At 35.6% G+C, this 15,536-nt stretch overlaps 1 protein-coding gene across 1 annotated transcript; it reads left to right on the top strand.

Moving 5' to 3' along the window:
- The first annotated feature begins 1,423 nt into the window (after window positions 1–1,423).
- LOC122046480 (short-chain dehydrogenase TIC 32, chloroplastic-like) lies at window positions 1,424–12,890 on the top strand. The gene is made up of 8 exons (XM_042607196.1): window positions 1,424–1,669; window positions 1,888–2,119; window positions 2,194–2,273; window positions 11,576–11,729; window positions 11,805–11,883; window positions 12,074–12,158; window positions 12,228–12,283; window positions 12,468–12,890. Exons 1-8 carry the CDS (start codon window positions 1,558–1,560, stop codon window positions 12,645–12,647), a joined length of 978 nt encoding a protein of 325 aa, XP_042463130.1. The 5' UTR covers window positions 1,424–1,557; the 3' UTR covers window positions 12,648–12,890.
- Window positions 12,891–15,536: the final 2,646 nt, after the last annotated feature.

The following is a 15,536-nucleotide window of genomic DNA, read 5'->3' as shown; positions in this document are numbered from 1 at the left end:
GCAGTGGCGCGAAGGCAACCTGGATCTAGCGGAGGCGCCCTCTCGACGATAGACTTTGTGGATAAAGTTTTGCTATGGATAGGCATCCTAGAGAGCATTGGAGGCGCCTCAGAGTGCTTCGGAGTCCCCTCAAAGTGCTTTGAACCTGCAATGTGTTCTGTGCTTTAACTCGAGTCAAAAATTATGACCTCTCAAAATTTAGGATTTAACATTCACATTGTACCTGCTACAACTATGTAGGAGCTATGAAACCATAACTGTTACAAAATTATACCTACTATTACGGGAATATTAAATCCTAAATTTTGAGAAACCATAACTCTTAACTCCGGTTGAATCACAGGACACACACTATATCAAATTAAAGATCCTTCAAAGATCTATAACTAATTATGGGTTGAAACCTGTAATAACTTGGTTTCATCTAAAAAGCATTATTGAAAAGTCTTTTCGAAGGCTTCAAATAATTTTAACCTTAAATTTTTTCCCGATGTTGTAGCAGCTAGGGATGCAAACGAATCAAGTCGGCTCGTGAACTTTTCGAGCCGGTTCGAAAAATATTCGATTCGTATTCAAATTTTTTGAATTCGAGCCGAACTCAATCATGTTCGAACTTTTTTTTGAGCCGAACTCGAGCCCAAATTATATTGTTCGATAGTTGTCGAGCCACTCACGAGCCTTAATATTTTATTAATATAATTAAATATATATTAAATAAATAAATTTCGAGCCTTTCGAGTACCTATTTTCAAGCAATAATTCGAATAGTTCGCGAACATGCATGTTCGAATCTTTCGAGACGAACTCGAACTTGAGCCCTAATTCGAATTGAACTCAAACACAAAATTTTGAATTTTTTGAGTTTCGAATCAAGCTCGAACTCGAATATATCTATTTCGTGCCGAATTCGAGTCTTAGATTTTTCAACATATTCGATTCGATTCGATTCGATTCGATTCGATTCGACGTTTACACCCCTAGTAGCAGCTATGGAACCGTAGCTGTAATACAGTTGTAGCAGCTACGGTTCCGTTGATACTACAATGCACCTGACTAATTTAGAATTTATGTGAGAAACATAGGTAAGATAATAATGAGAATAAAATTAATTAGATGATAGTTGTGTTATTTTATAAGTTTAAGAGACACCCTTTTTAATAAAAAAAATCAAAATGGGATGTCTTTTTTTCCATTTAAAAAAAAGCGCCCTCATAATTTTTTGCCCAATAAAGTACTATTGTTTTAACATTTTCTAAAACTATAGGGTTCTAGAGATATTAAAATTTCAACGTCGCTTAAGCCTCACCAAATTTGCATTATATGCGTTCTTAAAGTATTCTTATGAATATTATTAAATTATACAATTTTGGAAGAATCCATTTTATAAATTCGTGCATAAAGTAAATTTATAATTTATGTGGAACTGAAAAGATATCCATCAGCTTCTGATAACATGGCAAGCAGAGTCGTCCAACGCTCCAGCCTCATCACCTCTCTCAACTTCTTCTCGGCGCCTGCTAATTGACACAGCACAGCCTGAGCCTGAGAGGCAAAGAGATGGGTTTTCTGGAATGGCTTTGGGGAATTGGCTCATCTGCCTTCGGCTCTTGCACCGCCGAGCAAGTCACACAAGGAATTGACGCGAGCCATCTCACTGCGATCGTCACAGGTCCTCGCTTCTTCCTTCTCCCCTGCCTAGCTCGCTCTTTTTGCAGCTCAAAGCATGCACGGAATTTGACTGACGAATTGCTCCAATGGAGATATGCCTTTTGTTCTTGGTTTCACTCTTTCACTGACCATAATTGCCATGCAAGTTTAAGGATATGAGAACTTCATGGAATCTCCTGCAGAAGTTTTCATATGTGTATGTATATTTGGGTGAAGCAGGAGCAAGCAGTGGAATAGGAAGGGAGACGGCTAGAGTTCTGGCGCTTAGAGGTGCCAAGGTCATTATACCATCACGAACATTGGACAGTGGTTTGAAGGTACAGCAAAGGCTCCTTGAGGAAAACCCCAACGCAAAGCTTCATGTCATGGAGATGGACCTAAGCTCCCTTGATTCGGTTGACTCCTTTGCTCGCTCTTTCACTTCATCTCACGAGCATCTGAACATCCTCATGTAAGCGCTATCAGGGTTCACGTTATGAATCAGTTTAGTTAATTCGACATGCTTATGTTTGGGCTTCCTAGCAGCAACAATGCAGGAATATTTGGCTGCCCTTTCCAATTGTCGAGAGATGGAATTGAGCTCCAATTTGCCACTAATCACCTAGGTATGCTTCCTGGTTCTGCACCATCTCTGTTCGACAATATGGTAAACCTTTGTTTTTTCCTCGTTTATTCAGACCACTGATAAAAGGAAAGAGTTATGACATTATTAGTATTGAATAGACTTAATTTTTCTCAACTCTTGGAGAGATGTCCGATCTAGCAGAAATTTGGTATGTGCACGGCATGACACATGCCTTGGATTTATTGTTTTTCAGCAAAGATGAAGTTAAGGGATTACATTATGGTATTATTATTGTTATGTATAGAGTATGCCAGTAGCATAGGGATACAAGATGCAATTTCAAGATCTTCCCCATTTAATTGTTGCTCTTGAACACCTTTGCAAAGCTTTTTTACACAGATACAAACTGTTACGTATGAATGCTCTACAAGACATGCATTGGTATTTATAAGTCTATATAGTTACTCCTTATGGTCTGTTTATTCGCTGCAAATTAAAAGTAGTATGTCAAAGTGTGGTCTTATTCATCTTATTCAAGTTGACCATAGTTCAGTCGTGATACTAAATGAAATTTTTTAGTTCCAACCAAAATGTATACAACTTCTTGGGAACAAGGCTAGCTCGCTAGTTGTGGATGTACACTAAATTAGCTTTCACCAATTTCATATTGAAGTTATTTGAAACCAATAATATCTAATATCAGTTAGGTGTGACTCCAATAGATGATAGAATAAGATAAAATAGGTTGAGATGATATAGATTTGATCAAAACTAACTATTAGATTCTACTATAAATAGTATAATTGGTTAGAATAGAGGATGTAAATTATAGAGGAGGCCAAGATAAAATATTGGTTAAATTGTAAGAAATTGTGGAAGAATAGAATTGTTATTTTGAATTCATTGATTATAGTATGTATTTATAAACAAGTGCTCTTTTATACTTAAGTCTTATGGACAAGTTTATAACTCCTATCTATGTAGAATTTGCCTTGTGGAATAATTCTACCTTTACTGTTCTTTAACATTTTTTTTTTGAAAAAAATATTGGATATGTTAAGAGTATCTTCAGTTTGCTTTAAAAACAGATGATGATTGTTTAACACTGGAGAATTCTGAATTAATAAAGTCAGAACAAGTGACGCACCTAGCCAAAGAAGATCTTCACAAACTTAAGATGAGGAGATATTTGAGCATATTCACGGGCTCTAGATTGCCATCTAATACTAAATCAAATGATCCATATGGTCCATAAATGATCTAGTGCCTTATGGGATAATGAGGTAACTTTTAAGGAATCATCAAAAGATGCGCATCATATAGGTTGACAAGTGAGTTATTTACCTATCACTCGAGCATGGGTGACGATGAATCAGTGTCAATTGGCATGGTAAAGGAAGAATGACCGAGTAAGAAGTCTTGAGTGTCGGAAAAATGGAAACAAGAGTCGTGGTCGGAGACTAACGCCGTAAGAGCAAAGCAACAAAGAAATGGTGGAGCCAACGATCTGATGGTAAATCTTCAGACCACCACAAAGGTGATGATGATAACAAAAGGCAAGTTGGGACCTAACGCAGTGAAAGCTATTGATCCTGTTGATTCGACTGCGAATATCAAAAATAATCTTCTAACCCCTATTTATTTAGTAGAATACCAGAAAATAGGCAACCAAACTCGTCATTTGGAAAAAAAAGAAGGGCGTGGCTAAATTATTATTGATAAAAGACTGCCCTAAAATCAACTAAATAAATAGTTTAAATAGTCTCAAAAACCTAACAACGCAAAAGACAAAAATAATCCTAAATCAATGATAAAATTGTTCAAAATCTCCAAAAAGGCTTAAAACGATGTTGTTTAGGCTTGAAACTCTACTATTATGAGTTCCGCTAAGGAATCAATTGTAGATCTCTGAATGAGTTTCGATTTGACTGATTAAAGGTCATGTGGTTCAACCCGAGTCAAAAGTTATGGCTAGTCAAAGTTTATCCACACGTGGTTGCCGATCAAAACGGTCCCAAAACTCTAGGCTCAACTGCTTGCATCATTCTCCCTAGAGTAGGGAAAATTCACTCTTGAATTGCTGGCCTCGTCATTATCAAAAGAATCACCATGAAATGGAATCAAATGCTTTACATTGAAAACATCGACAATGTGAATATGATTAGGCAACTTCAGACAATATGCATTAGGGTTTATCTTCTCAACAATCTCGACAGGACCAATCTTCTTGGCTAACAATTTGTTGTAATCCCCTGCGACAAAACGATCCTTAGTTAAAACTACCCACACGAAGTCACCAACTTTAAACTCCCAATGTCGGCGCTTTTGGCCTGCTTTGTGTTTGTACTTAGAATTAGAGATGGACAAATGTTTATGCACTATTTTATGGAGCTCCTATAAGTAGTTCAAAAAGTCAGCTGTTTTTGTTTTCTGGATACCTGGATTACTAAAAAAAAGTCAACTGCTTTACCATGGATCATTCCAGGGCTGAAACCAGTAATGCGATTCACTGCATGGTTGTGAGCAAATTCCACCACACAACTTTTGATTCACCTACCAAGCAGCGCAATAAATTGTCAAGCGACCTATTCACAACCTTCGTCTCACCGTCTGTCTGAGTATGATAAGCACTACTAAAATCCAACTATGTATTGACCATTTTCCATAGGCTGTGCCAAAAATGGCTAAGGAAATGAGTGTCTCGATTTGAAAAATGAATGTTGGAAGGCCAAGAAGACAATAGATATCTCAAAAAAATATTTGTGCCACATTAACATCATCTGTAGTTTTTATACAAGGAATAAAATGAACCATCTTAGAAAATCTATCAATGACAACAAAAATGGAATCACTACCTAGCTGGGAACGTGACAAACCCAGTACAAAATCTATGCTAATATCAACCTAAGGCTGAAAAGGGACCGATAATGACATGTACAATCTTGTATTAGTGGTTGCCCCTTAAAAACTTCAAATTTTGCACCATTGCATATACTTCTTGACCTCTCATGGAAAAGTACGCCAAAAGTAAGAAGTTTGAACCAATAGCAACATTCTATCCCTACCAACGCAACCCCTCACCATGCAATTTCTTGATTATCTGCAAGCGAAGATTATAATCTGGAATGTATAATTGATTGCCTTTAAACAAAAATCCATCATAAAAATTTGTTATCTTCCCAACCTATACATCTTGTAGTATCACAGCAAAATAAGGATTAATAGCAAGCAGATCACAAAAAGAGTCAAAACCTGACATCTCAGTCCACATCGTAACCAGTAAGATGCTCCTATGACTCAAAGTATCTGCCACCCGATTAGAAACTCTTGTTTTATGCCTAACCACATAAGTAAACTACTCTAAATAAGCAACCCATCTCTCATGGCAGGGCGACACATTGTTTTGCTGGTGTAAATGTCTCAACGAATCATGATCTATAAACAAAAAAAAAATCCCTGTTAAACAAATAGTGATGCCAATGCTTCACTGTTTGCACAACGACATAAAACTCAACATCATAAGTGTTGTAATTAAGTTTTTCTCTTGATAACTTTTCATTGAAAAAAGCCACAGGTCTATTGTTTTGAATAAGTACTACGCCAATACCAACTTTAAAAGCATCTGTGTGTAGCTCAAAAGGCTATGAAAAATCTATGAGCACTAAGATTTGAGCATTTGTAAGTCACTCTTTAATCAATTGGAAAGCTGACTCTACCCATCAATCCACTTAAACTGGCTACCCTTTAGACAATCTATTATAGGAGCCATGATGTTATTGGAAGAAGCAATAAAATGCTTGTAAAACGAGGCCAGACCGTGAAAACTCCTTGCTTTTGTTAAGGTTGTCAGTGTAGATCATTCCTTCACTGCTAGTACCTTAGCAACATCAACTCCCAAACCTGCTACTGAAACCATATATCCTAAAAACATCACCTTCATTGCGCCATAAATTTTTTCCTTGCACAATACACTAAAAACCTCCCTCACATGCTAACAATGAATTTCACAAATCACACTATACTAAAAACTTCCCTCATAATATCATCAAAATACTCTAAATAAATCTCCTAATAAACGACCGCAATAACTGTAATAGAACTAATTACGCTAATACAGTAATCTATAATTGTACCAATAAATGACGAGCATGCAATAAACGTTAATAACAGTAAGGGTTAAGAAATTGTGTATCTCCGGTCGAAACGTCGGACGTGCCGACTGTCTTTAGAGAATTTATTGCCGCCCACGGTGCAGAGGCTCTCCGGCAAAATCCTCCCAAGATCCGACAACCGCTCGCGTCGCTCGTAGGTGCACTCCAAAACGAGCACCGCACTCGGACTCAACCTCAGATCGCGAACCAAGCCTCAGAACAACTCGGAAAGAAGGAAGAAGAAGTAGAAAGCAAGGAAGAAGGAATGCTTTGCTTTCTGGAGTGAGTTGAGAAGGAAGTGAGGAAGTGTATTTATACATTGCTTCGCATCCTCACGCGTCTCGAACAGAACCGAAGCGCTGCTTCGCTTCCTCACGCGGACCAAACCAGGTAACAAAAATGAACTGGGTGAACCAAACCGGACTGGCAAAAACGAACCGGGCCGCCCGTAAGCGCGAGGCCCACGAGTTGGGGATTTGCACCCCCCCCTGCGCGCGATGATCGCGTGCGTCGCACCCGGTTTATGGATTTCCGGTTCGAACCCCCTGAGACCACCTGATTTGGGCTTAGCCCGCGCATGCGTGTAGGTCCTCCTTAACTTGACTAAGCTAGCATGGAAGCCTTCCATATATAAAGGCTTCTAAGCTTCTTTAGCTTAGCAATGTGGGACTAAAGGGAATTGAATTAAAAATCCCAACAATAGCTGATTCATCACATGCATAAAAGTGCTAGGGGCATTGGGCAACTCAAAGACATCACTAGCCATTCATATAGTCCCTCCCTACTCATAAAAGTCATCTTCCATTTATCCCCGATCTAATACGAATATGGTAATATCCACTCTTCAAATCCAGTTTAGTAAACACAGTCAATCCACTAATCTAGTCAAGCAAATCATCTAAATGAGGAATGGGAAAGACGTACTTGACAGTGATTTTATTGGTCCTATTGTTCACACATATACGCCAAGAACCATCCTTCTTTTGTATCAAAAGAGTAGGTATAGCACAAGGACTCATGCTCTCCCTTATATGACCCTTAAACCAACAATTCTTCAACCTGTCGTCGCAACTCCTCATACTCACCTAGGCTCATCCTGTAATGCGATTTGTTTGGTAATGCCGCTTCCAGCTCTAAATCAATATGATGCTGAATATCATATAATGGAGGCAATTTGTCTGGTAACTCTTCAGGAAAATATCACTAAATTCAACAATCAACAGAGCCATGAAATCTGGAATAGTGCTAAGTTCGACCACCTCTTTTCCCATCAACATATGCCTCCTTTTTGTTTCTTGCAACTCCTCGTCAAACTGAGCTCAAGACAATAAAATCGAAATATCACCTACAGGTTTTGGTTGTTCCACTATCTGTTTGCACGATAGTAGCATAATTTTAACCCCCTTAAACAAAAAACTATAATTATTGGCTCACCCACACCTCTATCATACTGCCAAGGTCTGCCTAACAACAAGTAACAAGTATCCATCACTATTACATTACGCCAAACAAACATCTGTATATTTTAGACCAATGGAAAATGAAAAAAGAGCTCTCTTTGACACTGATAGGTCACCTCCCTTCTTAAGCCATGCCAATTTATAAGACTTAGGGTGATTTTCAATCTAAATATTTAATTTTTGCATAGTTTCGACACAATATTTTCACAACTTCTAGCATTGATCACAAAATGACATATCTTCCCCAGAATGGTACATGTTGATTTGAAAACATTACTCTGCAGTCAATCATCATCCACTACCAATTTCGGCGTCAAACAGGAATATCGAACCACCAATGTTGTCCTGACATCTCCTTCCAACAACACTTCATTCATGGCCTCCTCATCGTGCATAGGGTCTCCTGTGAACTTTGCTATGCCTTCTTGACAATCATCATTCTCCACAAATAGTGCTTTCTTTCCTAGCAACCTTTTTACACTATGATTTCTTGCGCCCAATCTCTCCATAGCTAAAATACTTTATTCCGCCACTATTGCCACTTCGTCTATTAATTTGTCAAACACCTTTGTTACCAATCTCAGCAGTTACACCACTAGGCCCTCCACTTGTAGTGTAATTCATAGGGAAAAAAAATCCGCTATTACGTCTTGTATATTTTTCCACCAACAACGCTCTTTGGTGTGCAACAGACACATAAACGAGAGCAAACATATTCATAGTATCCTGAATATAATATTTCAAATCCTAATATCTCATGCCACCAACTAGTCTCCAGTTTCTTATATTTTGTTCCTAGTGATTAACATAAAAAATTTGGTGGTATATACTTCAAGTTCTGCATCCTTTGATACATTAATCGCTGGAAATTGTACGACAAAAAGGTTGCTTGTATGCGCTTCTTCATATTCTCCCAAGTGGCAAATTTTGACTTATCCAACCTGTTTCGAGTCAATTTCAATTGTTGTTACCAGTTAGTCGCTCTTCCATGCAATCTAATCGCAACCATGGGCACACGCCTTCCTTCTAGCACCTCTTTAAAATCTAGAAATTCCTCTACAAAGGCTAGCCAGTCCAACTCCTTAGGTTGTAGGCTGCCATAAAACTCATGAAGTTTAGTTCTCATACTTGTTTCCCAACACTTGTGATGCTCTGTTACTACTCCTCTGCGTCGCTTGTGGGGAACCTCCTCTTCATAAGTCCTCCTCCTCCTCACCATCACCCGCCTCCACATTCGAGTTTGCTCGGTGATGGTGTTGGACTAGATTTCTTCTATTTAGGTTTCCCAACATTGCCAACATCCTCTCAGTAAGTTGTTCCACAACCACTTCTAACTGTTCATCAATCATCTCTCAAACCTGCTACTCCATATCACGTCTATAATTGTTGTTTACGTTGTCAACGCATTGTTGTCTTCTTGGCGACGATTATGCAAGATTAGTTTGGCTCTGATATCAACTAACGCAGAGAAAACTATTAATCTCGTTGATTTAACTGTGAATATCATTAATAATCTTCTAAATCATATTGATTCAGCTATTTTACCCAGAAATAGCCAACCCAACTTATTGCTTGGGAAAAGAAGAACGCTGTGGCCGAATTATTATTGATCAAAGACTGCCCTAAAATCAACTAAACAAATAGTTTAAATAGTCTCAAAAACCTAACAATGCAAAAGACAAAAATAACCCTAAAACAATGTAAAATTGTTCAGAGCCTCCAAAAATGTTTAAATGATGTTTTTCTGGCTCGAAACTAGGTTGTTACGAGTTCCACCGAGTAAACAATTATAGATTTTTGAACAAGCTTCAATTTGATTGTTAAAAGTCATGTGGTTCAACCCGAATCAAAAGTTATAACCGATCAAAGTTTACCTGCCGGTGGTCACCGATCAAAATGGTCCCTAAACTCCAAGCTCTGCATCAGGATCTTAGCCAAGATTGTAGAGAGGGGAAGATCCACTTAGGAGTTTCTGACTTTAGTGAGATTGAGCTCATGGAGGAGTAGATGTGGTGGATCAATGAAAATGGTAGAGAAAATGTGGAAGCGGAGCAACGTCAAAAAGTCAGAAATAGGCAAAAATCATCTCGTGGCCTCCCTTCCAACCAAGAACCTAGGGAAAGAGAAATATTAGAGTATTAGTAGCGACTCGATACTATGTAAAGAATTATGGAAGAATAGAAATTGTTGTATTAAACTGAGTAATTATAATATGTATTTATAGACTTACTAGGATTTGAACAAGCACTCCTTTTTCTCAATGACGCATTCATATTTCCTATGTATTTGGTATAATTGGTCTGGTAGACCGATTCTAGCTTTATTATTTGTCAACAAATATAATAAAATATCTCGTAGTGTTGAGTTGGCACCACTTGTCTCAATGGTGGCAAAAAGTGATTTGTTCACCCCCAACGTCTCCGCCAGCCCATCCTCAGGCCAACACGAAAGAGGTAAATCACGGATGACTACTAGCCTTGGGCAGTTGAATAGCACATGAAGGATGGTAGGCACTCAGTTATTCGTCGGGATTTGACCCTTAGACCTCATAATGGCAACACCACCCTGCGCTAGCTAACTGTCCATCTTGAAGGGGCTGACACCACTTGTCTCAATGCTTTGAGGTAAGGGAGAACCCCTCTTTTACTACTATGTGTTAATATTTCAATTTCATGTATCACTAGCTTCTATTTGCTTTATGTCAATTCAATCCATCAACGAACGTATATAGAGAGCTTTTGGCCTTTAAGTTATGTTATTTTAAACCCTAAACTCTTATTTTATTTTGTATTAACACTTTTTCTTCAAAACATATTACCGACAAGTGAAGGAATAAAATTGCATACACTAATGCATCACTATGGAATTCATGAAAACATAAATATATATTTCACATAATTGTAATTTTATATTTCAAATGATTTAGTTGTTCATTCTCACATATGTCAAGTTAAACATCAAACATTTTATATTTCAAATGATTTAGTTGTTAATTCTCGCATATGTCAAGTTAAACATCTAACACCCAATATAATGATATATCTAAGTAATAGAAAAAATTACTTTTAGGGAATAAAATTAAAAGGAAATAAAATAAAATATGAATATTTGATATTTATTCCTTAGTTAGATTCATAAATGGAAATAGTTTTCATGATATTATTTTTTAAAAAAAATATTTTGTATACGTATGGCTAATCTAGCTTACAGAACGCTACTCAATTTGATCAATTCATCTTTTTAAATGGCTCAGAGGCAGGAATAGTTAATAAAGATCATAAGAGGATTAGAATTTAGAGAAATTGGTATGACCAATTCATTTTATAATCAAATATAAAAATATTATTCATGAAGCTTTTTAAGAAATATAAAATTACTTTTAGAAATCAAACACACTTATCCAAATTTGGCATTATTTTCTCTGAAACTTTAAAAATAAACTCTTGGCAACTCTCATTGAGTTACGATGTTACATATTACATCCCCAATTATTTTGTTTCTTTTTCTATAAAGATTAAAATTAAAGACAAATTAGACAACTATTCTTCTCATGGAGTTTAAGTCTAAAGAAATTTACTTGATAATTTATTTATTTATTTTTGGTAGTTGATTAAGTTTAATATGATATGGATGAGGCATTGCATATACTAAGTGTCGGTGGTAGTCATTTTTCTAAATAACAGGTTTAAAAGAAAGTTTACAAGTTCTCCTAATTTCTCTATATGGCATAGGACACTTCTTGCTTACAAAACTCCTGCTCAACAAGATGAAAGCCACAGCTAAACAAACAGGAATACAAGGAAGAATCATTAATGTTGCATCAAATACTCACCATCGAAGTGATGCATCTTTCTTCGACGTGGATACCATTAATGACAAATCAAAGTCAGTGTCCTTGTACATTAAGGCACCTTGGGTTTAATCTAAACTAATTGAACTCATTGCCTTTTCCCTCCCCAGGTACAACCGTCTTGTTGCATATGGTCACTCCAAACTTGCAAACATACTTCATGCCAATGCCCTATCCAAATATCTAAAGGTAGCATGAATTGTCAAATTTACTTTTAGTGATGAACAAAGATATGCATTTCTGCATTATTACTCTATCAAAATCATCTTTGAAATCCTATTATTTATGTTGAATGAAAACTATAGTTCATTGTACTCTTGATATAAATAGTGCTCATCAGTACTGGTTGCTATGCTAATCTCCTAATTATTGTCATCAGGAAGAGGGAAGCAATCTGACAGCAAACTCTTTGCATCCAGGAATAGTACCGACGAACATTGTTCGCTACATAAACTTGAATACTAGTATGCACTTAGACTTTTAGAAAATTCACTGATGATCAGGAGATGACCTTTTTTTTCTCTCTTTTGTAGCTTTGCTGAAAATACTTGCTTTTGTTGCACAACCAATTTTAAAGAGCATACCCGAGGTATGTCAAATCATTCCCTAGGCATCTCTTGTGCTTTCAAGGGAAATATACTAGGAATGAGCCTACAAGAGATAACAAAATCAACTATATGCATAACAAAACGAGAGAATAATGTATTGCAGAAGGTGATGGTCTGGATATTTATTACTGAAACTAAAAGTCCTTAAAATCATGGTGACTGTAGGGTGCATCAACTATTTGCTATCTGGCGTTGCATCCAAAAGTAAAAGGAGTCACAGGAAAGTATTTTATTAACTGCAAGGAGGCCATCCCTTCCAAACAAGCAAGAAATGAAGATTTAGCCATAAAACTTTGGGAATTCAGTGAAGAACTTCTCAAAAGAAGCAATAAAAAGGTGTCATAGCCTACTCTCTATCCCCCTCAGTAATTGTTGTTTATTCCTTCACTCTTGTACCACCTCACACTATATATTTTTTTTGTATGTGACTAATCTATAGATTTGAAAGAAACAAATCGACATCTTAGCAATTCAAAAAATTAATTGAGGAAGTCTTGATGTACGTTGATATTGTTGCGGTTCATATAGTTTTGTAATGTTGACCTCCAAAATCACAATCTAAACATGGGTGAAAGCCCACTTTATTCATGGTCTAGTTGCTTAGATTGCATCACATCTGTTTTGTTATAATTTTAAAATATGTTATGACATTTAGACATATATACAAATCAACAAAATTGATGCATCTCTGTCTATATGTATAGTCAAGGTTGATCCTAACAATTTTTGGGCCTAGGTCTAACTTAAAAAAAAAAAGCCCCTAAGTTATACTATGTGTTCATATTCTTTTAGTTCCATGACAACTTTTTAAAATTAAATCAATACATTGAAAGACAATATAAAAAAAATTAAACCATGCACAAGAGTTACAATATTTCTATTATAATCGAATAATAAGATAAATATGTCTGAAATGATTACTAAAAAATAACACGCCTTATAGTTTTAGAGCTAAAAATACTAATCAAGTTTGTATAAATAAGTTGTTCAGTAATTTCTTTCTCAATTTTTAACATAGTCGATCTATTTAATCTTTTTTGTGACATGATTGATCAAAGAAAAGTTTTGATGAGCTTCAACTTTTAGAAACTTCATTTTGGACTTGCTATTGTAATTAGAATAGTCAATAAAAATTTTATAAGCAATGTGAGCATTTGAGAAACATCCATCCATTTTCTTCAAATAATTCACTACATCACTTGTCAATTTTGATTCTCTTGGTAATAAACACTTCAAGAATGTCAACTCAGAAAATAAATCATCCCCATTAATATCAAAACAACTCCCATAAGTCAAAGAATTTTCAAGATTATTACAACACCTCAACAAGGCTTCATCATATGCACGTTGTAACCTCTCTAGATTGAACAAAAATTTAAAAGTTTTTTCATATTTTTGAAATGGTTCAAATCGAATTTTCATAAAAGAACGAGCTTGATCGATTATAATGAGAAAGTAGTTGATTCGAAAAGATTCTGCAGTTGACCACGTCACTTCTTCACTATTAGTTTCACCAAATTGATTCTTTCTTCGAACAAAATGTTTCTCTCAAAATACCGCTTCAATACTCATCTCACATGTCATTTCTTTAGCTTTAATCATAACCATCTTCTCTAAATTCTTTTAAAAATTAAATAATTCCTTATAAAAGTTTGATAGTAATATCAATATCCATGTTTTCAGATTGTAGAAATTTGCTCATAGTGTTGTAGAATGCAACAACTTATATCAAATCACCACACCAAGCAAGAATTCAAAATTCTTAAGTTCATATAACGTTAAGGACTCAAATTCATTCTTCATTTTGGGATCTTCCCTATCATTTACCAAGTCGTACAAAGCATCTCTTATTTGTGCAATTTGTGCCTTTATAGGTTTAACACTCTCAATATGACTTTCCCAATGTGTTTGTGATAATGACTTAACTGTCAAACCCTTCACTTTTAAAATCTTCCATTACTTGGTAGAAGAGGAGAACAATGTAAAGATCCATTGTATCACTCCAAAAAATGACAGCCTTAGGATAGTAATTCACCATATCACACAAAGCTAAATTAAAACTATGACAACCATTATCACATCCTCAATCTCTAAGATTCCTTTTAAGTAACCTTTTATGTACACCTTTATGTCCCCCTTTCTTATTAGACCTATTATCACATCCTTGACCTCTAATATCATCAATATCAAACTCAAGATTGACTTACATTTTTAAGATGCATAAAAAGCCCAAGTCTTGAAGTATCATCAATCTCTAAAAATTTCACCCAATATTCTTCTACTTTTGTGTAACTTTTTGAATCATCTAAACATCATACGACAATGGATATTTTCTCCTTGTGAGTAATATCAGGAGTACAATCTAATATGGTGGAAAAATATTTTGCTTGTTTAACCTTTTAAAGTATTGCTTTTCTTACCTCACTTGCCAACATCTGTATCAATTCATTTTGAATTCTGCAATCGAGATATGTAGTATAAATCTCATGGTCTTGAATCCGCTGGAGGTGTTTTTTCATTATTGGATCAAACTCTTCAGTCATTTCAATCATTTGTAGGAACAAACCATTGTTTTCAATATAAAAATTTTCACAACATCCTCAAAATGCTAAATTATTTTTTGCCAATCATTGAACAACTGTGATTATCCTCTGTAACATTTGTTTCCAATATTCTATTTCTTTATTAAGTTGTACTTATACACCAGCATCAATCACTTTATTTGTTCTCAATGTTCTTTCCAATTCAAACGAATTCATCAGACACTCCATATGCTCCTTACTTGCTTCACGATTTACAAGACAATAACTCAAATTATGTCAATCATTGTATCCTTCATTAGCTAACTGACCATATCCAATCTTAGTTACTTCCTTCTTAAATAACTTATAACAAAAATAAAAAATCTTGTAAAAAGAAATTGAATATAATAATCATCTTCTATCACTTTCCTCCCCATTTGACAAAATTCTCTCATATTGTGACATATTGAAATGTCTGTTAGCACTATCTTTAGAAAACACATTACAAACATCTCTCTTCAGACCTTTTTTTACTAAAAAGTCTATAATTTTCTGATCAATGTTGTCCTACTTCGCCAAATCATCAAAGCAGGTATCCTGATTCAAGTTCTCATGTAGAATATATTCATCATCTTTCTCATTATTATTCAATTCATCCACATTGACAAATTCAAGGACTTCTTCAGTAGAAATATCTTCTCATCTAATTCAT

Source organism: Zingiber officinale, chromosome 2B (genome assembly GCF_018446385.1).
Source record: "Zingiber officinale cultivar Zhangliang chromosome 2B, Zo_v1.1, whole genome shotgun sequence".
In the NCBI taxonomy this organism is placed as follows: Eukaryota; Viridiplantae; Streptophyta; class Magnoliopsida; order Zingiberales; family Zingiberaceae; genus Zingiber; species Zingiber officinale.
The sequence above is the reverse complement of the archived record's forward strand: the minus strand, read 5'-3'. Positions and strand labels throughout refer to the sequence as shown.

Bases quoted from the DNA above. Each gene is read 5' to 3' on its own strand.
- LOC122046480 (XM_042607196.1), top strand. From the start codon at position 1,558: ATGGGTTTTCTGGAATGGCTTTGGGGAATTGGCTCATCTGCCTTCGGC. The intron at 1,670-1,887 runs GTCCTCGCTTCT...TGGGTGAAGCAG, and splicing joins TCTCACTGCGATCGTCACAG to GAGCAAGCAGTGGAATAGGA. The intron at 2,274-11,575 runs GTATGCTTCCTG...TATATGGCATAG, and splicing joins ATTTGCCACTAATCACCTAG to GACACTTCTTGCTTACAAAA.